This window comes from Suricata suricatta, chromosome 16 (genome assembly GCF_006229205.1).
Source record: "Suricata suricatta isolate VVHF042 chromosome 16, meerkat_22Aug2017_6uvM2_HiC, whole genome shotgun sequence".
NCBI classification, from domain to species: Eukaryota; Metazoa; Chordata; class Mammalia; order Carnivora; family Herpestidae; genus Suricata; species Suricata suricatta.
Window position 1 is genome coordinate 47,221,482 of NC_043715.1, and position 21,431 is coordinate 47,242,912.

The 21,431-nt window shown below is 47.8% G+C and overlaps 1 protein-coding gene across 3 annotated transcripts; it reads left to right on the forward strand.

Moving 5' to 3' along the window:
- Positions 1-2,367: 2,367 nt before the first annotated feature.
- TEX101 (testis expressed 101) lies at positions 2,368-10,757 on the forward strand. 3 transcript variants are annotated; one of them, XM_029925244.1, is made up of 6 exons: positions 2,368-2,543; positions 8,119-8,220; positions 8,337-8,480; positions 8,599-8,793; positions 10,088-10,219; positions 10,375-10,757. In XM_029925244.1, the coding sequence occupies exons 2-6, from the start codon at positions 8,157-8,159 to the stop codon at positions 10,584-10,586; spliced, it is 747 nt and encodes a 248-aa protein (XP_029781104.1). In that variant the 5' UTR covers positions 2,368-2,543; positions 8,119-8,156; the 3' UTR covers positions 10,587-10,757. The 3 variants fall into 3 exon arrangements, with proteins under 3 accessions (XP_029781104.1, XP_029781103.1, XP_029781102.1); XM_029925243.1 differs by lacking the exon at positions 2,368-2,543 and adding an exon at positions 7,447-7,535; XM_029925242.1 differs by lacking the exon at positions 2,368-2,543 and adding an exon at positions 7,457-7,556.
- The last annotated feature ends 10,674 nt before the right edge of the window (positions 10,758-21,431 follow it).

The window sequence follows — 21,431 nt, forward strand, 5'->3', positions numbered from 1 at the left end:
GGCTCACACCCACAAACTGTGAGATCAAAACCTGAGCTGAAGTTGGGCCCTTAACTGACTGAGCCACCCAGGCGCCCCCCTTAAGCAGTGTTTCTGGGGGAAGAGAAGGAAGGGTGGGCAAAGAGGCACATAGGGTCCTACGTAGTCAATTCGATGCCTTGCTTTTAGTCAACAACTATTTACTGAAGCTAGACTCTGTGCCAGGCCCCATCCCAGTTGCTGGGGGTTCAGGAAAACCAACAAAAATGAGGCCCAGCTTCTGCTGAGCTCACACAGGATCAAGAGAGATAGACACAGAGCAAACGCATAAGCACAAAAAAAAAAAAAAAGGTGCTGGGTGCTGGGCAGAGTGAAGACCAAGTGATGTGAAAGTTAAGTGAATGAACTGGAACCAGGAAGGCCTCCAGGAGGAGGCGGCCTGTGAGCTGAAAGCAGGATGAAAAGATAGAGCTTGTGTAGGGCCGTACCACCCCGAACCCACCCAATCTTGTCTGATTTCGGAAGCTAAGCAGGGTCGGGCCTAGTTAGTACTTGGATGGGAGAAAGAATTTGCCATGGAAGACATGTAGGAAAGGCATTCCAGGCAGAGGCAAGAGCAGGTGCAAAGGCCCTGGGGTGGGCCCACCCCTAGTTTACACGAGGATTAGAAAGAAAGCAGGTGGCTAGCCTGGAGCAAGGAGGAGGTGACGGGTGTGGAGAGTGGAAAGCTGGCAGGGGCCTGGCAAGGCAGGACCAAGTCAGGATATGAAAGCAACCTTCCTGGGGGGTCCTGTGTGTTTCAAGTAGCAAATGCAAGGCTGGGCGTGGTGCGATTTAGCAAAAAGGCTTACAGTTTCGGGTGTGTGAAACTGTTTGCTAGCGGGCCGGATCTTGTTGCTGCCAGATTGTGTAGCCTTGGGCCGTTCACTTCCCCTCTCCCAATTGCTTCATCCTCTCTGTACAAAAAGGGTGATGATTATCTTCACCTCACGAGTTGTTCACAGACCTGGGACTTCATGAATGAAGGGGGAGGGCGGGTCCACTTGAGAAGGACCTTGCAGGGCAACCACGGGTGTAGACAGTGACTGTTTCCCTGTGCCAGTAAGACTGGCTGCCACTTATCTGGGGGAGCGGGGCACTGGTCAAAGGCAAATACATGCTCAGACCTTGCGGGGATTATTTGGATGATGGCTCTTCGTGGATGTTAATCCCTGCCACGAAGGGGGTCCGCTCTCCTGCTCTGTCCTATAATATAGTTCAGAGGGACCACGATCATCTGGTTTTCTCCAGAACATCTCACTCACCCACTTCGTGGATGGATTTGTGCTATTGAATCAGGTACAGTGAACAGAAGTAGCAAGCATCTTTGATGATTCAGTAAATAAGACAAATGTGTGCCAGAGGGTGGGCGATAAACGGGGCCACGTCCAGCAACCCCATCATATTGGTATAAACCCTAGGGCCCCTTAGGTCTAGGGAATGTCCCCAAACAGTAGCCCCCCTGTATCTGCAGAGAATACATTCCAAAGCTCCCCATGGATGCCCGAATGCGCAATAGTTCCAAGCTCTATATATACTTTCTTTCCTATCCATACATACCTATGCTAACGTTTAGTTTTTTAAAGTTTATTTATTTTTAGGGGGAAGAGGGGCAGAGAGAAAGAGAATCCCTAGCAGGCTCTGCACTGTGCGCCTGGAGCCCAACACGGGGCTCGAACCCACAAACTGTGAGATCATGACCTGAGCCGAAATCAAGAGTCGGACGCCCCACCAACTGAGCCGCCCAGGCACCCCGATGCTAAGGTTTAATTTACAAACGAGGTGCAACAGAAGATTAACAATGACTAAAGTTTAAATAGAACAATCATAACCATATTCTGTAACAGAAGTTATGTGAAAGTGGTCTCTCAAAATTCTCTTCTTGTATTGGACTCACTCTTCTTGGTGTGATGATGTGAGATGATAATATGGCCGCGTGATGAGTGGGGATGACCTTGGCACTGAGACATAGTGTTAAGCTAGTACTGACCCGTGACCCTGTGTCAGGGGGGTCATCTGTTTCCAGACCACGGCGGGTAACTGAAACCAGATGACGGCGACCGCCATGTTCCTTCTGAGATCATGAAGGCAGATCCCTTCAGTTTGGCGGGGAGGGCGGAAGTGTGGCACACTTTGATGTGTTACTCCTACTCACTTTTGAGGGAACCCACAAGACTGCAGTTTTGAGTAGATCCTAGAGCAGGAAGGGACTCACATGAAAGTCACGTGAACCGGCAGACCCAATGTCATTGGAAAGTGTCTGTGACATAAAGAGATACACGGATGACAAGCGAGAAACTCAGGGTTTTGGGGCAAAGGTATGCATGTCTCCTCTTGCAAACAACTATCCTCCAGTTAGAAAGCAGCTCCTGGCCTATTACTGTGTCCCCAGGGGAGTCTGACTACTGGCCTACGGGACACCAAGGGCACAGTGACCTGCACTGCACCTCACACGCTGGGTGGTGTCTGAGCTACCAAACCACGATCCTGACCATGCACAGCCGCGGCCACCATCCAGGGAAAAGGTGCGTATGGGGTCAGGCTCTCACAGGTTGGGGGGCAAAGGTGAACGCCTCAGCAGGTGGGCTCAGAGGCCCACGGTACCTGCGTCTCCCTCCACTCGCACCTTCGGGTTCATGAGGATCCTCTGTGATCTGTTTGCAGAGACGGGACAGAACATCCCGGGTTTACGGTCAGATCTGTACGGTGGGCTGAGGCCGGGCAGTGGGACAGGAGGCCCACATCACAGAGCCCAGGGCAGGCCCCGGCCTCTCCCTCCACGTGTGTGCTGACGACTGCTACAAGAAACAGCTCACCCTCTCCAGTGCTGAGCACGCCCCCCCCCCCCGCCACACACACTCACACACACACACACACACACACACACACACACACACACACGTGTGTCCTGAGAGAGCTCAGTCAACATTCCTCTCTGCGCTCGGATTGCTCTCGTTCGACTGGGAGCCTTGGGGGCAGGGCCCGGATGTCACTGACACCGAGGTGTCCAGCCTCAGTGCACAAGGGCTGACTCAGGATGGGAAGTAAGTTCATGCAGGATTCCAGGGTCTCCCTGAAGACCCCAGAGGACTCAGACCCCGTCCTTGCCCTAAAGGGTCTTCAGGAGGAGGGGAAACCTTAGACACACAGGTGGTCATAAGGCTGTGGCGAAGGGGGTCTGGGGGCGCTCAGGGGAGGAAGCTACTTATGTTCTGGCGGAGGCAGGGGGAGTATTAAGGAGGGCTTCACAGAGGAGGGGCCTCGTGAGCTGTGTCTTACAGATAAGCTGCTATTTACTGGCAGAAGAAGAAAGGACATTAACAGGTGGAGGAAACAGAATGTGAAAGGCCTGGGGGAGAGAGCAAGCCTGCTGTTTTCTTTTTTTTTTTTTCATGTTTTATTTATTTTTGAGAGAGAGAGAGAGAGAGAGACAGCATGAGCAAGGGAGGGTCAGAGAGAGAGGGAGACACAGAATCGGAAGACAGGCTCCAAGGCTCTGACCTGTCAGCACAGAGCCTGACCCGGGGCCTGAACCCACGAATCGTGAGATCATGACCTGAGCCGAAGTCAGACACTCAACTGACTGAGCCACTCAGCGCCCCAAGCCTGCTGTTTTCAAGAAGGGTCAAGAAGGGTGCACCTCATGACTGGTATCTATACAAAGGGAAAAATCTGCACACAGACGCACCGAGAGGGCAGAGGATGTGAAGACACAGGGAGGAGACAGCCAGTCACAAGCCAAGGAGAGAGGTCTGGGTCAGATCCTCCCCTCCCACCCCTCAGAAGGAGCGGACCCCGCCAACACCTTGATAGTGGGCTTCTGGACTCCAGAACTGTGGGAGACAATACCTTTCTCCAATACCAAAGACTCCCAATGGTGGCACTTAGTTACGACTCCAACAAACAAATCCCCAGGCCAAGAGCCGATTTCAGATGATCTTCATGACAGGTGCTAGAAGCCAGCTGTGGGACCAGGACTGGGGGCAGGACAAGTGCCTGTCAGAGGGATAGGGGGGATGAGGGCACAGAGACGAGATTCTGGAGCTCAAAGCAGGTGGCTCTGTACACCAGGAAGCAGGTGCAGCTCCCATCACCCTCTCTGCCCTCTGGTTCCCCCTGGCCCCTGCCTGTAGTGGCAGAAGTGACCGAATGCCAGGACATACCCGTCCCACATCGTCCCACAATGCCGCAGGAAACCGTGCTGTTAGAGACCAAGAGCTGTTAGCACTGGAGCCTGAGTCCTGGAAAGATGGGAGGGTGGCTCAGACTCCGAGGGCCTAAGGGATGAGGTCCTTGGGACCAGAACGACTTCTTCATATTTATATTAACTGTCCCTAATGCCTTCATTAATAATATATTAGCAATTATATTTAATATTAACCATCCCCATTTGAAAGTTCCTAACATGTTTATATAAAATTAAGAGCTTTTACTAACACTGTTCTTACTGAAGCATTTTCTCTATTAAAAATAAATATTCATGGGGCACGTGGGTGGCTCAGTCGTTTGAACATCCGGCTCTTGGTTTTGACTCAGGTCATGTTCCCAGGGTCTTGGGATCGAGGCGTACATAAGGCTCCATGCTGGATGTGGGGGCTTCTTAAGATTGTCTCTCCATTTTCCCCTGGTCCTCCCCCATTCTCTCACTCTCTCTCTAAAATATAATTAATTAACTAAAAAACTATTCACTTATAGCTTTACTTCTAGAAATAGTACCAATCCTGAAAGTACACAAAGGGTACCTTATTTTATGTTACATTTAGATGCAGAGAGTTGAGGTGGGTAGTAAGTTGGAATTCTGGGTCCAGATGACAATAGGCTGGGGGCAGGACACCTGGGTCTGAGGGAGGAGGGCCTGGGGGCCTGGATCCTGGGTCTGAGGGAGGAGGGGGCTGGGGCAGGACACCTGGGTCTGAGGGAGGAGGGCCTGGGGGCCTGGATCCTAGGTCTGAGGGAGGAGAGATCTGGGAACAGGGACCCACAGATTCCTGAGAGATGAGAACACTAGGGGTGAGGCATCAGGGACCCAGTGTTTGAAGTGAGTATCTTGCTATCTTTTCTCTTTGCTCCTGAGGCAGGATCAAAACCACAGTGAGTGCTAAAAACTGCCTATGCCGTAAGTCTGCTCCGTGTTAGAAGGCATCAATCAAGACAGTCCCTTCAGCTACTCTAAGAGCTGCCAAAGGTTCCAGAATATGCCAACCAGACAGTGTGCACAAAAGAGCCAGGCTCTCCACCATCATAATAGAGCAACCCCCGCCCCCTGAAAGCTGTGGGCTGTACCCCCGGCCTGGTTGCTGGGGCAAGGCTGGGACCAGCCATGGCCGTTATAAAGTGCACTATCCTTTCCTGCAGCCTAACGATCCCTCCCCAGCCTGTCCTGTAGTCCAGGACTTAAAGGCATGGGACACCTAATTATTTCTCACCCCATGAATCACACGCCTATCCTTAGTGTATAGAATGTTAAAACATGAAATAATTAGAGCTACGCTATGCCTAATTGCAGCTTTTTTTTTTTTTTTTGGTCCCAGATTAATCTTTGAAGGGGCACCTGGGCGGCTCAGTCAGTGAAGCATCTGACTTCTGCTCAGGCCATGATCTCACAGTTTGTGAGTTTAAGCCCCGCATCGGGCTCTGTGCAGACAGCTCAGACACTGGAGATTTTGGGTCCTCCTCTCTTTCTGCCCCTCCCCTGCTCCTGCTCCATCTCTCTCTCTCTCTTCTCTCTCTCTCTCTCTCAAAAATAAAGAAAACATTAAAAACATAAAAGAAGGGGAGCCTGGGTGGCTTAGTTGGTTAAGCATCTGATTTTGGCTCAGGTCATGATCTCACAGTTTGTGGGTTTGAGCCCTGCGTCAATCTCTGTGCTGACAGCTAGCTCAGAGCCTGGAGCCTGCTTCAGATTCTGTATATCCCTCTCTCTCTGACCCTCCCCTGCTCACGCTGTCTCTCTCAAAAAGAAATTAAAAACATTAGAAAAAATTTTTTTTTAATTTTTAAAAATTAAAAAATAAAAAATAAAAGAAAAATAAAAAAAGAAAGAAAACATTTTAGGAGATGACTGGAGATGGCAGATGAAGCATCTGACTTCAGCTCATGTCATGATCTCACAGTTGGAGCCCCACATTGGGCTTGCTGCTGTCAGCGTGGAGCCCCACTTTGGATCCTCTGTGTGTGTCTCTCTCTACTTGCTCCCCATCTCTCTCTCTCAAAATAAATATTTAAAAAAAATTTTTGGCGGTTTCTAAAAGGTCATAATACTCTTTCTAATCTAGCTAAATTGTTTTCTATTAATATTTGTATTCACTATTCCTAGTTTTTTTTTTTTTTTTAAGTTCTCATTGTGGTATTTTCTCTATTTAAAATAAATATTCCTGAGGTGCCTGGGTGGCTCAATCGTTTAAGCGACCGACTTCGGCTCAGGTGATGATTTCACGGTTGGTGGGTTCGAGCCCCGTGTAGGGCTCTGTGCTGACAGCTGGCTCAGAGCCTGGAGCCTATCTTCCAATTCTGGGTGTGTGTGTCTCTCTCTCTGACCCTCCCCTGGTCATGCTGTCTCTCTCTGTCTCTCAAAAATAAATTACAATAAATATATAAATAAATAAATAAACTAAAATACATATTCCTTTATACCATAGCACTCACGGAAACAGCACTAAGTCTGAAAGCACACAAAGAGCACCTTTGCTTCCTGTTACCTATGTATCTGTAAAGCTTACATATAGACAAAATAGAAATCTCAGCCATGAACAAGAAATCTGAATGAAAGGCAATGCCTTATTCGTGACAGTGGCACGGCCACACGGGTCAGCCATAATGGCAACCTGCACCCTCACAGTCAAATGCCCATGCACACGTTCAAGGATGCGGGAAAGAACCCTAAAGCCAACATTTCTCTCTTCAGCCTTCCAGAAGGCCATGGAGGGGGGTGGTGCCGTGATTTGATCAGAGGGAGGCGCCCGGGCTGGGCAGCAACCACTGCGAGTGAAGGTGATGAGGTCGAGTTGCCTCCCAGTGACCATGGCCACCGGGTGGTTGCTGGGGCAGGAGCCAGACTGGGAACATGGGAGGCCATTTGGACAGGGAGAGGAGTCCAGTGGGTGAGGGCCAAGGGTTTGACCTCCTGGCCTGGCTGGAGAAGCAGAGACTCCACGGCCCAATAAAAGAAAAGAGTCAACGGGGCCACTTGGGGCCGTGCTGCCCACCCTGCCTTGCACGCCTGGTGCTACAAACAGCGGCTCAGCTCAGCCCATCCCCCAACTTGCTCGCCACTCGCCGTCTTGCACATGCGCGTCTTCCGACTCTGCCAAGAAGAGGCTTCTCCAGAGGCAATGGGGTGGGCCTTCCTCCGGGTTCCTCCAATGTGCTGGTCAGATGCTTTCACATCGACCAATGGGGCTTCGAGTGACCAGTGGGCGAAGCTGGCCCCGCCTTCCGAGTCTCTCAGAGAAGAAGCGAAGGCCAAGTGGAGCGGGAAAGCCGTTCTAGGCCGTTCTTTCAGCTCCGTTAAGATTCTTGTGAGATTATCCGAAAGCCAGGTGGCATTTGGGCCCCTCACAGACAAAAGGAGGGCTGGGGATCCTGGGTGGTGAGGCAAGGGGAGGCTGGACGCCCCGCGGGACTCGTGGGCCTGAGAGGAAGGGAGGCTGGGGGCCCCGCGGGAAATGGCGGCGGCGGAAACCCAAACCCCTCGGTCCCTAGAATAGAACAGGCCTGGGATCTCAGAATGCCGAGTTCGGGGGCGGGGGCGGGGGCAGGGGCTGGGGGCTGAGAATCCCGGGTCTTGGGAGAACAGAGGTTTGAACCCGGCCTCCCAAGTGTGCGGGGGGGGGGGGGGGGGTTGTTTCTGGGCGGGACTCCGGGATGCCGAGGTTGGCGGGTCCAGGGTTGCCGATCTCCCCTGCCTTCAGGGAGCAGGTGTCTGGATCGGAGAGTTGCAGCTGTGGAAACTGCGGCGCGGTGAACGTGTTACGTTGAGCAAACCCACAGGCTCGATAGGGACACACCGGCTGTGGCGCAGAAGTGTCCAAACTTGCCAGAAGGTCCCTGCAGTCTCATTCTGGGAGGCTGAAAAGTCCCCTCTTCTGTGTCAAATCACAGATCCTGAGCCGCTCTGCCAGCCCTCTCCCAAGGACGCCATGGGGACCCGTGCAGTCCAGTGTTTGCTGTTCCTCCTCCTCCTGGGAGCCCCCTTCTTGGCCTGTGAGAACGGGGTGGGGGGAGAGCTGGCTCACAGAGGGTGGATCTCTGGTGAAGGAGGGCTGACGGGCCCCCCCAGAGAAGGGCAGGCGCTCACCTTGGTCTCCCCTTCTCCCCAGCGGTGCAGAACTTGAAGTGTCACAAGGGCGTGTCCACCAGTATAGAAAAGGACCCAAGCAGCGTGTTTAACTGGACCACGGAGGAGGCGGAGAGTTGTGAGAGCGGGTCCTTCTGCCAGGAATCCCTTCTGATGGTTAAAGCAGGTAAAATGTGAAAGGGCGTGACGAGGGGTATGTCCGGGTCAGTGCTGTCGCCCCTCCCCCCCTCCCCCAAACCTCAGGCCCACCGTCCCCCTTCTTTCCCCGCCCTGCCTCCTAACAGGGACCAAGACAGCAGTTTTGGCCACTAAGGGCTGCACCTCGGATGGCACGCAGGCGGTGACGTATGTCCAGCACTCCCCACCCCCAGGCATTATCACAGTGTCCTACACCAGCTACTGTGATGATTCCTTCTGCAACAACAGAAAGGACCTCCAGGAGCTTTGGAGGCCGGAAGAGACCCAAGAAGCCTCCAGAGGTGAGAGATGGGGACTCAGAGTTTTCTCTGAAAAGCCCAAGATCGGATGCCTCCTTTCTAGGGTTCGTACTTGGCCCAGGCCCTTGGGGGGGCCACACACAAAAGAACCTCAGACCTTCTTTCTGCCCAGCTTTTTCTAAACAGGTACCTTGGGGTCTAGACACTGCATGGAGCACTGGGATGTCAATGAAGGCTGGCGTGTGAGCTGGCTTTTGTGTTTATTTAATTTTTTTTAACGTTTATTTTTGAGAGACAGAGTGTGAGCGGGGTAGGGGCAGAGAGAGAGGGACACACAGAATCCCAAGCAGGCTCCAGGCTCTGAGCTGTCAGCATAGAGCCTGACACGAGACTCGAACTCAGGAGCCGTGAGATCATGACCTGAGCTGAAGTCGGACACTTAACCAACGGGGCCACCGAGGTGCCCCATGGCTTTTGTATTTTTATTAAGCAATAAAGTGTCTCATGGAGGTTTCTGAGCAGGGCAGGGCGGTGTGGGCTAATCGGTCTGGCAGTTACTGCTTCCCCAGTTCCCCGCTGTGGCCAGGGGCGTAGAGCAATCTGGTGCTCACTTCCTCCCTCCCCTCCCTGTTTAATCCTGTTTAATGTGCTCTGACTCTGACTGGAGGGAGGGGGCGGGGTACGTATTCAAAATGCTTAAGCATAGCATAGATATGGCACTGGCCCAACCAGAATGGATACTAAAGACTGGCCCAGCCCTCCTGTGCCTACCGACTGAATGCCAACTCTGGCCAGCCCTGCAGGGCCTCCCCGTCCCCAAATCCGCCCATGCGGCTCCCACCTCCAGGCCTTTGTCCGCACCGGTTCCTTTGCTACCACACCCGTCCCCCACTTTCACGCAGCTAACCTCTGTTCACCCTTCACCTCTACTGAGGGATCTGCTCTGTGAAAATACTCAGCAAATCCTTCCAGAGAGTTAGGCTCTCCTCCATTCCTTTGTCATCATACCTTGGACGCAGTGCCTATGGAGATGCATTATAATCCCTGACACGTCCTTCTCCTTCTAGACCAGGGTCCTGGATGGCAGGCACCGTGTCCTTTTCATCTCTGTCTCCACACCCAAGCACACAGTTTGGAAGTCATGTTGGACGGGTTCTGACAGCACAGAAAATCAGCTGGAGCAGCACAGCGTGGGGGGCGGCGGGTGGGGGGAGGTTGCGGTGACAGGCCAGGACTGCTGCGGTGTCTGCAGCAGACTTGGGAAAGGGAGGGAAGCAAGAAGAGACAAGTCCAGAGGCTGGACACACTCCGATTGTCCCTATGTTTCCCCCTCCAGCTCCCAATACATCAGGGGTACCCCTCTACTGCCCCACCTGTGTGGCTTTGGGGACCTGCCTGACTGCGCCTTCTCTTCTCTGTCCCAATGATACAATCCAGTGCTATGAAGGAAAACTTCAGATCAGTGGAGGTAAGCTGCACCTCTGGTGGTTGGAGAGGCTGGAAAACCAGACGTGAGTGCATCCCGAGAGGTTCTGATACTCAGGGTTCTAGGAATGAGGGAGGAGTGATTCCTCTCTGATTTCCTATAACATCTGTGTTTCCCCACCCTTTCTTGTTCCACAGGAGGCATCGACTCTGTTCTGGAGATCAAAGGTTGTACATCAGTCACCGGTTGCGGACTGATGGCTGGGTTCTTTACCATAGGACCCATGTGGGTGAAGGAAGTATGTCCGCACCAGTCTCTCCCTCAACCCCGGAAGGTTGAAAATGGGGCCACCTGGCTTCCTGTTTCAGTTTGGAGGTTAGGGCTGCTGCTGCTGCTGTTACTGCAATAACTTGTCCGTTGTTCCCAAGGACATGCTTCTGGTCCTGGGTTCCAGGACACCTCTTTTGACTGGGAGCCCTCTGACGGCTGGTCGTCCACAAGTTGAGATTTGAAGAAAGGAAGTGTTCTTGTGGTTGTATTTTATATTTCTAATAAAGTCTCTACTGCAATTTATGTGTAACCTGAGACTAGAAGTGGAATTTTAGTGCTGAACGGGCCCTTAAAATCCATAGTCTCTAACCATTTTGCAGAAAAGGAGGCAGAGAGCTGGAAAACTTTCATGCCTTTCTCACATGGATATAGAGATGGGCAGAGCAAGACCAGAACTTTGATACTTTGACCTCAGGACTGGTTTTGCTTTTGCTTTATTGCTCACCTTCTCTTGGTGGCCGGGCAAGAAGTCAGCATCAGCCTCCTCCAGAGCACTCCAGGCCCCCTACTAGCCACAGTTGGCCTTTTTGGTTCTAACATTTCCCTGGAAGGTATAGCAGAATTTGAAAAATCAGACTCCAAATCCTTCCATTATACAATGGGCCCACTCTCCTTTGTCCTGTCTCTTGTCCCTTTAGGTCGTCCCTGTCCTTCTCTGCCTCTGTCCTACGTTCTGAGTGGACAGAGAGACCACAGGAGGCAGCTGGGGCCCAGCAGGGTATGAGGACTAGGCTCCTGGGAATCCTGGGGGGAAGATTTGTTTTTAGCTTCTCGTGCTTGTTTATTTATTACTCAAGAACACATAAAACCCATCTTATAAAAGACTCCAATGACATAGGAGCTTAAAGAGAAAAGTAAAAGGTGGGGTGAGGGTAAGGAGGAACAGATATTTATTGATTTATTTAAATAGCTTTATCGAGATTTAATTGACATAGTCCATTGCACCAAGGGTGGAAGGAGCCTTCATGCAAACAATTGACCCCTCCCACAAAGGACAAGGGAGTTTGGCCATAGTATAGGCCAGCCAAGATCTTTCTAGAAAGTTCTCTAGTTCTAAACCAACTCTTTTGAATTAGAACCCCATTCCAGCTAATTCTTTATCTTTGTCCTTGGGCCTCCAGTTTCCCTTAGTGTCAGTTTGGCAGTTTGCAGGAGAAAGCACAAAATTTGTTAATGAGGGGACTTAAGAGTTTCTGAAACAATAAGCATTCAGAGCCATGGCTGGTAAATGCCATCTAGGACAAAAAAAAAAAAAAAAAACAACATACACAAAAAAAACACACACACAAAAAAATATATATATACACATATATATATAACAAATAAACAAAAAAAGCCAAGGAGATGTTTCCCATAGGACAATGGCTTTCTGGTGGCACCAAAGACAGCTACAGGAGAAATTCCTGAGTGAGTAGAAGAATGACACAATTTTCTAAAAGTTGGCCTGTGGATTATTCTGGTATTTTGAAAATTATATGTATCATATGACAAAGAACTTCAGGCAGCATAGGCAAATTTCTCAGGGCACAAATCAAAGTGCACAAACTTGCCAATAATATATTTATGTAAATATACATAATATAAAAATATTCCAATATATTATTTTTTTGATACCTTTGTTTATAACAATCCCTTATCCAACCCAATGGTAAGCAGAAACTTAACCAGTGTGGGGTTTTTAAAAATATTTTTATGATTATGTTTATTTTGAGAGGGAGAGACAGAGCACAAGTGGGGGAGGGGCAGGGACACAGGGAGACAAAGAATCCGAAGCAGGCTCTGAGCTATCAGCACAGAGCCCAACATGGGGCTCAAACCCACAGATCATGAGATCATGACCTGAGCCGAAGTCAGACGTTCAACTGAGCCAGCCAGGCGCCCCAAAACTTAACCAGTTTGAATAAACTCAGGCATCTCAGGGTTTTTGCCAGTCACTTCCAATTTCAGTTCAGTCAATTCAGGGCTTTTCTCCCTTTCCAATCTCCTCACCCAGGGCTTGGCTACAGGCCTGGTGGGAAGGAGGCAACGGTCTATGTTGGGAGCTATTTGAACTCACCAGTAGAGTGAAAATTCCTGATGAGGGTACGGCAAGTTTGCCCGGTCTCTTGCCCCCAGACAGCTCCCAAAATCTACCCTCTTGAAACTTTCATTTCTGCTTAGGCACCAAACCTCAGAGTGCTTTGCTGATTAGTGTCCGGAGCCGCCTGTCCCTGAGGTGTGATTGCACCTAGTCAGGGAAAAGATGAGTAAGCTAGATACACCCTAATGCAACATATAGTTTTCCCCTAAGCAATTAACTGATAACTGACTACCTTCTGGGCCTGAACCCCTTTGTAAAAGCCACTACTGCCATAAAATGTATCAATCATCTTTGGGATTGTGAGAGCAGGCATTAAATCTCCTGAAAAACTGTTTTTCTGGGAACTTTCTCTTAGAGTTATAAACAGCCTAATGACCCTTACTCCTAAAAGCCTGACCTTTACTAAACAATGCTGTTTCCCTCTTGGTTAAAGGTCGCTTCCTTAAGGCTAGACCTGAGGTCTTGTAAAAATACCTATGACACCACAAGTGCCTGTAGCTGTTCTTTATGACAATCATTACTACTAGAATTGTAACTTCTGCAGAACCCATGTCCTGGAAATTATAAAACTTATCTATGAGAAGTCATTTACTGCTCTTTCTGGTCCTTGTACCTTTTGCCATAAATAAAGTTTGAGAACCAGACAGGGCAGAGATGCGAGAGATGCCTGCCAGAATGGTAGAGACGCCTGCCAGGTGGGCAGGGGTGCCCGTCTGGTGACGAACAAAACTCAAGGCTCTCTCACTCTGTCTTGCTGACACCATCCTCCTTCAGGGGAACCCTGAACCTGCTGGAGCTGGACTCAGGCAGGTCTAGTTTTTGCCTCTCTGCTGCTCATGTCCAAGTTCTTGTGGATGCCTGACAGCTGGCTTCCATTCCTGTTGGTGCCCACCGGGAACCTCCAAACCTGTCTGGGCACTGATGGGCCTCCCCGTGGGTCCCCTCGGCTCTGTTATCCCCTAGAGCTCCACTGGGGTCTCTCCCAACAGCTCTCAAATCCTACTGTGGAGCGTCAGGAGCATAAAAAACTTCTGGAGTGGTAGATGTGTTCCTAACCTTGACCGTGGTGATAGTAAAGCTTCTCAACGTATACACAGGTCAAATCTCGTCAAGTGGTCTGCTCTAAATATAGGCACTACACTGTGTGTCAATCACATCTCCGTAAAGGTATAAAAAAAAAAAGCACAAACCATAACACAGTAATGGTTTGTTTTTCAGTTCTTCCTTAAATCACCATTTCTTGACAAGTTAGAGATGGAGGAGCCGGCTGCTATACCAAGAAAGTTAGCATTGTGTCTGGTGGTCTGCCAGATTCCAGTCCATCCTGTCCATTCCCACTGTCCCCAGTAAATCAATCGGCTTCTTCCCAACACAGTGAAATCTGGTCTTTGCCGTTCGCGTGCACGTCTCTGCTCTCAGAGCCAGCGGCGGCCTCGGGAAGCCACGGCGGCTTGCTCACCTGGTGAAGGGCTCCCTTCTATGAACCAGCAGGGCTTTCTGGCATCCATTTCTCCTTCACCTTCCAACGAACACGTGGGACACTTCGTAATGTCTCGATCTTTTTTGGTGCTGTCCCAGAATTGACGGTCTTCCATGTTCTTCCACATCCTAGGCCAAAACCATAATCTCAGTCTGTTTTTAGCCTGAGAACGTGAAGTCTCAGTGTTCTGCTTCTATGTCTTCAGCACGTTGTTGTCAGCATCAACCAATCCCCTTTAAAAGTCCCTTCACTGGGGTGCCTGGGTGGCTCAGTCCGTTAAATGCGATTTTGGTTCAGGTCATTATCTCATGGTTCATGAGTTTGAGCCCCATATCAGGCTCTCTGCTGTCAGAGTGAAGCCCACTTCAGATTCTCTGTCTCCCTCTCTCTGCCCCTCCCCTGTTCTCATGTATGCATACTCTCTATCTCTCAAAAATAAACATTAAAAGAAAAAATTTTAATAAAAAATAAAAGTCCCTTCAGTAGTTTATAACTTCACCCTTGTCCACTGCCTTCCTCCCCATTCTTTCTGTTACTACTCCGTACCTGGCTCTCATTCCTTCACCGCCTCACCTCTAATGACCTTTTTCTTTCTGTCCTCCTCCTCCCTGTCACGATTCCACTGAATATACTGTACCATGGAGCACTACTGGGCAATGAGAAGGAACGAAATCCGGCCGTTTGCAGCAATGTGGATGGAACTGGAAGGTGTTCTGCTGAGTGAAATAAGTCCGTCAGAGAAGAACTGATATCATATGCTTTCATTCATGTGTGGATCTTGAGAAACTTAACAGAAGACCATGGGGGAGGGGAAGGGGGGAAATAGTTACAAACAGAGAGGGAGGGAGGCAAACCGTAAGAGACTCTTAAACACAGAGACCAAACCGAGGGGGTATGGGGGTGGGGAGAGGGGAAAATGGGTGATGGGCATGGGGCATGGAGGAGGGCACTTGCTGGGATGGGCACTGGGTGTTGTATGGAAGTGATAAACTATGGGAATCTACTCCCCAAACCAAGAGCACACTTTACATACTGTATGTTAGCCAACATGACAATAAGTTATATTTAAAAAGTAAAAATAAAAAAATAAAGATGAAAGGGGTATTAAAGTAAAAAAGAACAGAAAAGAAAATACCGTATCAACCTTGAAATGTCAATTAAATGCCTCCCACATTTAACAACTATAATATAAAGGAAGAGAGTAGTAGACTCTGTTTGGTGGTAAAATTTCTACATTACACTTGAAATGGTAAAATTCTGATTCTAAAGAGATTGTGAAGGGGCGCCTGGGTGGCTCAGTCGGTTAAGCATCTGGCTTCAGCTCAGGTCATGATCTCACGGTCCATGGGTTCGAGCCCCGCATCAGGCTCTGTGCTGAGAGCTAGCTCAGAGCCTGGAGCCTGCTTCAGATTCTGTATCTCCCTCTCTCTCTGACCCTCCCCTCCTCACACTCTCTCTGTCTTTCAAAAATAAATTAAAAAACATTAAAAATTTTTTCAAAAGAGATTGTGAAAAGTTAAATATGAATAGTATACTCCCTTGAGCAATTACTAGAAATACCACACAAGGCCAATTATTAAAGACCAATTAGAGGCGCCTGGGTGGCTCACTCGGTTGGGCGTCAGACTTTAGCTCAGGTCATGATCTCACAGCTCGTGGGTTCAAGCCCCATGTCGGGCTCTGTGCTGGCAGCTCAGAGCCTGGAGCCTGCTTCTGATTCTGTGTGTCCTTCTCTCTCTGCTCCTCCCATGCTCATGATCTGTCTCACAAAAATAAATAAATGTTAAATAAATTAAAAAAAAAAAGAAAGGAAGGGAAACAGAACCCAACTGCATTCAATAAACTGCCATATTAAAAAAAAAGAAAGAAAACGTCTGAAATATTGTGAGAATTACCAACATGTGACACAGAGACATGAAGCTGAGCCAACGCTTTGGAGAAATGGTGCCGATAAACTTGCTCAATGCAAGGTTGTCACAAACATTCCATTTGTAAGACAAAAAGAAAAACAAAGCACAGTATCTGTAAAGTGCAATAAAGCAAAACACAAAAAGTGAGGCATCCACTAGTTGTTACATTTTCTTGCTGTATCGTATCTTTTATTAATATACACCATCTCATAAACTTTTGATTTAATGTCTACTTTGTCTGATAGTATAGCCACCTCCCCCATCTGCTTTTTGTTACAATTTGGGTTTTTAAATTTTTTTTAATGTTTATTTATTTTTGAGAGAGAGAGAGAGAGAGAGAGAGAGAGAGAGAGAGAGTGAGTGAGCAAGCTGGGGTGGGGCAGAGAGGAAGACACAGAATCTGAAACAGGCTCCAGGCTCTGAGCCATCAGCACAGAGCCCAAAGCAGGGCTCCAACTCACAAACCGCGAGATCATGGCCTGAGCCAAAGTCAGACGTTTAACTGACTAAGCCACCAGGCGCCCCTCTCTTGGTTAAAATTTGTATGGAGTATCTCTTTCCATCCTTTCTGCCCATCGCTCTTTATCTTTTGATTGGCATTCACACTTAAAGCAATTACTGATGAGGGGGGACATACTTCTGTCACTGTGCTACTTGTTTTCTATATGCATTACACTTTTGGTTCCTCATTTCCTTAACTACTGTCCTTGTTTTGTGTTCAGCTGATTTTTTTGTAGTAAAATCTTTACATTCCTTTCTCATTTCCTTTTGTGTGTATTCTATAGTTATTTTTTCACGGTAACCACAGGGATTACGTTTAACATCCTATAACATGCTAATCAGAATTTATACTAGCTTAATTTCAACTACATACACAACATTTATAGCTCCATCCCCACCCCTTTAGGTTGCTGATATAACAAAACTATATCTTTATACATTGTGTGCCTCCCCAAAATAAACTAATAATTCTTTTAAATACATTCATATCATAAATTAGGTAGAATCAAGATTTAGAGTTACAAACCAAAGTTACAGTAATACTAACTTTTACATTAATATTTTTTCTTTATTTTGTAAAAAGTCTGCCTATTTATTTTGAGAGAGAGAGAAAGAGAGAGAGCACAAGCAGAGGAGGGATAGAGAGAGAAAGAATCCCAAGCAGGCTCCACATTGTCAGTACAGAGCCCATCACGGGCCTCAAACCCATGAACTGTGAGATTGTGACCTGAGCCAAAACCAATAATCAGATGCTTAACCGAATAACCCACTGAGGCATCAAAATAGTTTTTTTTTCATTAACTGTAGTAGTTTCTTAAATCATGTAGAAAACAAAAGTGCAGTTATAAACCATTGTTACAATAATACTAGCTTTTATAACTGCTCATGTATTTACCTTTATTGAGATCTTTATTTCTTTCTGCGGCTTTGAGTTACTGTCTAGTGACCTTCCATTTCACCTTGCAAAACCCCCTTGAGCATTTCTGGCAGAGCAGGTCTGATGGTCACAACCACCCCCCCGTCAGCTTTTGTTTATCTGAGAATGTCTTCATTTCTCCCTCACTTTTGAAGAAGAGTTTTTTTGGATATAGGATTCTTGTCTTTCAGCACTTTGAATATATTGGCTCTCTGTCTTCTGGCCACCAATGTTTCTGGTGAGAGATCTGCTGGTAATGTTATTGAGGATTCTCTGCATTGGTGATCTGCTTCTCGGTGCTTTCAAGGTTTTCTCGTGAAGCCTTTGACTTCCGAACATTTGGCTATAATGTGTCTCAGTGTGGGGCTCTTTGAGTCCATTTTATGTGGAGTTTTTGAGCATCTGGGATATTTAAATTCATGTCTTTCATCAGATTTTGGAAAGTTTTCAGCCACAGCTTGGAAACAACCCAAATTTCCACAATATTTCTTCATATATTCTTACTTTCTGTCTCTCTCCTCCTTTTGGGACTCCCGCAATATGTGTATTGATTCACCTGCTGGTATCCCCTTAGGTTCTGTTTACTTTCCTTCAACCTTTTTTTTTTCTTCCTGTCTCAGGCTTGAAAATTTCCATTATCCTACACTCAAGTTCATTGGTTCTTTCTTCTGCCTGCTCACATCTGTCTTTGAATCCCTCTACTGAATTTCTCATTTCAAGTTACTGTAACCTTTGCTGCAGAATTTCTTTCTGGTTTCTTTTTAGGTTTTCTATCTCTCTATTGATATTTTTATCTTGTTCCCATGCTACCTTCTTGACTTCCCCCACATCCTCCTTTAATTCCCAGAGCATCTTTAAGGCAGTTAAAGTCTTTGTCTACCATATCTGCCATTAGCTCTTTTTTGAAGACGGTTTCTGTTGGTTTATTTTTTCTCATCTGAGTACCACATTACCATGTTTTTTTGTTTTTGGGGGTTTTTGGTATGCCCTGTGATTTCGTTCTTGTTGTTCAACACTGGACATTTGAATCTAATAAGGTGGTAACTCTGGATATCAAATTCTCCCCTTTCCTAGGGTTTGTTGTTTTTATTGTTTTTATTATATTTTTAATTGTTATTTTTTAAATTGTTGTAGACTGTCTCTATGCTGAGGGTCAGGCTGAGGTGTAAAGTTTAGGTCATCTTAGGTCATTTCTGAGGCTTTCCTTGGGCATGCACAGTCACTTTCTAATATTCCCCATATATGTAGTTGTTTTTTGGATATCCTAGTCTTTTTAAAAAATTTATTTTGAAGGAGGGAAAGCATGAACAGGGGAGGGGCAGAGAGAGAGAGAGAGAGAGAGAGAGAGAGGGAGAGAATGCCAAGCAGGCTCCACACCGTCAGCTCAGAGCCCGATGGGGGGCCTGAACTCACAAACCCTGAGATCATGACCTGAGCCAAAACCAAGAGTCAAACACTTAACCAGCTATGCCATACAGGTGCCCCCGAATATCCTAGTCTTTAACGCCTAGCTCTCAAAAGGGAAAAAGTGAAAATGAAGGGAGGAGAAAAGGTGTCAGCCCTTCACACACCCCTGAAGTCACTTCAGCGGGAGAGACAGGAGCTTGCAACAAAAGGGGGAGGGGCGACAACCAGGACTGCGCACCTCTTTGTCTGCACGGCTGTGAGAAGCAGCAGCAAGCAGCGATCAGAGCACGGACCCCCGGTGCTCATTGCCCACACTGGCTCCCACGGCTGCATACAAGTCGCTCCAGAAACCCACGCACAACAGCCTGTCACACGGCTGGGAGTGGTGGAGGGCAGCTGAGACCCTGCTAAGAACGAACACTGACCAAACTCAGTGCACTACCAGGTGACCCTCCAAGCCCGTTGCCCTGGAAGTTGAAAGCCTTCAACGGAGTCTGCAGAGTTCCAAAATAGTTGTATCAGACAGATTCCACCAGCACAATTGTAGTCTAGGTGGAGGGACAGGGTCCTGGTGCCTCCTATTCCTCCATCTTCCCATCATTCGGCATATATTTTTTGAATTTTTATTTATTTTTTAATGTTTATTCATTCTCATGAGAGAGACAGAACATGAGCGGGGGAGGGGCACACACAGGGAGGAAGACACAGAATCTGAAACAGGCTCCAGGGTCCGAGCTCGAACTTGGGAATGGTGAGATCATAACCTGAGCAGACATATGACGCTTACCCGACTGAGCCACCCAGGTGCTCCTTACTTATTTGAGAGAAAGAGGGAGCCTGAGCATGTGCGCAGGGGCAGGGGCAGAGAGAGAATCCCAAGCCAGCTCAGTGCTGGCGGCTGGAGCCTGAGGTGGGGCTCGATCTCATAAACCACAGGATCATGACCTGAGCCAAAACCAAGAGTCGGCCACTTAACTAGCTGAGCCACCCAAGCATCCCTGTTTGTCATATTTTTGTAAGCTTAGCTCAACAGTTCTAACGATCAAGTTAAAGGGCATTTGTGGGGCAAAGGAATGTGTTAGTGACACCAAATGTATACAGTCAACAAAATCCACACTCTGGGAACTCTGTAAGACAATGACCTGACTTTATAAAAAATTATCTTTAGAGGAAAAAAAAAAGATGGGAAGCTATAACTTACAAGAGACTTAAACACACAAAACCAAGCACAGTGTGTGGACCTCACTTGGAGTCTGATTTGAAAAACCAGGAAAAATATTTTTAGGAGACTGAAAAGGAAATCTATTAACTGACTGGCTACTTAACAATATTAGGTATTTTAAATTCTAGTAGATGTGAGAACCGAAACCTCGAATTTCAACATGACAATAGTTTGTTCCCAGAAGTCTTGTCTAGAAGGAAAAGGCTGTAAAAGCTCACTTACCAGACAACAGCTTGCTTATCAAGAGTGTTTCAAGACCCCCATTTTGTTGTGCTCACTAATCCTAAACAGTTTTTTTTTAAGTTTATTTATTTATTTTGAGAGAGAGAGAAAAACACTAGCGGGGGAGGGGCAGAGAGAGGGACAGACAGAATCCCAAGCAGGTTCAGAGCCATTAGCACAGAGCCTAACGCGGGGCTCAAACCATGAGATCATGACCTTAGTGGAGATCAAGACGTAACCGAATGAGCCACCCAGGCGCCCCCAATCCTGAACTATTCTCTCATGGTCCTTGCTTGATCCTAACCAGTTTCTTGCTGTGAAGAGTCCGCCTCAAACAGCCTCACTTGATTTTCCTTCTGTGGCACCACTGAGAGGGCCAACTGTCAACAGGTATAATAAATTTTTTTGGTGCCATGTTTAGTTTAAAAAGGGGCAGTCTACCTCCTTGAAGGCATACACTGAAGGATTTACATATTTAATGAAAATAAGACTCAGACCCGCCTCAATACCTTATGGGACGGAGAGTGGGTGAGGCACAGAGAAAATGAAATTGACCACAAGGTGATAACTACTGACGCCTGACGGTAGCTACATCGGGGTCCCTACACTACTTTTGTCTATTTGTGTATATGTGTGAAACTGTCCGTAATAAAGTTTTTTTTTCAGTGCACTACTCAGATCACAGCATTGGAGTTATGTCAAATCATCTTCTCTTCCTCTCCTATGCTATATCCAATCCATTAGCATATCCCACAGATATTTCAAAATTCCTCTAGAATCTGACCATTTCTCATCATGTCTGCTTCCCCGCCCCAGCACCACATTTCCCACCTTGATTATTACCATAGCCAAAGGTCTCCGTGTTTCAGCCATTGCCCTCCCCCAACCCCACTCTGTCCTCAGCACAGCGGAGTGATCCGTTTAAGAAATATGTCTAAAACCTCTTCTCTGGGGTACCTGGATGGCTCAGTTAAGCATCTGACTTCAGCTCAGATCATGATCTTATAGTTCACAAGTCTGAGCCCCCACATGGGGCTCTGTGCTGACAGCTCAGAGCCTGGAGCTGCTTCAGATTCTGTGTCTCCCTCTCTCTCTGCCCCTCCCCCCTGCTCGCTCGCGCTCTCTCTCTCTCTCTCTCTCTCTCAAAAATAAATAAACATTAAAACAATTTTTAAAACCTCTTCTC

Bases quoted from the DNA above. Each gene is read 5' to 3' on its own strand.
- TEX101 (XM_029925244.1), top strand. From the start codon at position 8,157: ATGGGGACCCGTGCAGTCCAGTGTTTGCTGTTCCTCCTCCTCCTGGGA. The intron at 8,221-8,336 runs GTGAGAACGGGG...CCTTCTCCCCAG, and splicing joins GGGAGCCCCCTTCTTGGCCT to CGGTGCAGAACTTGAAGTGT. The intron at 8,481-8,598 runs GTAAAATGTGAA...GCCTCCTAACAG, and splicing joins CCTTCTGATGGTTAAAGCAG to GGACCAAGACAGCAGTTTTG.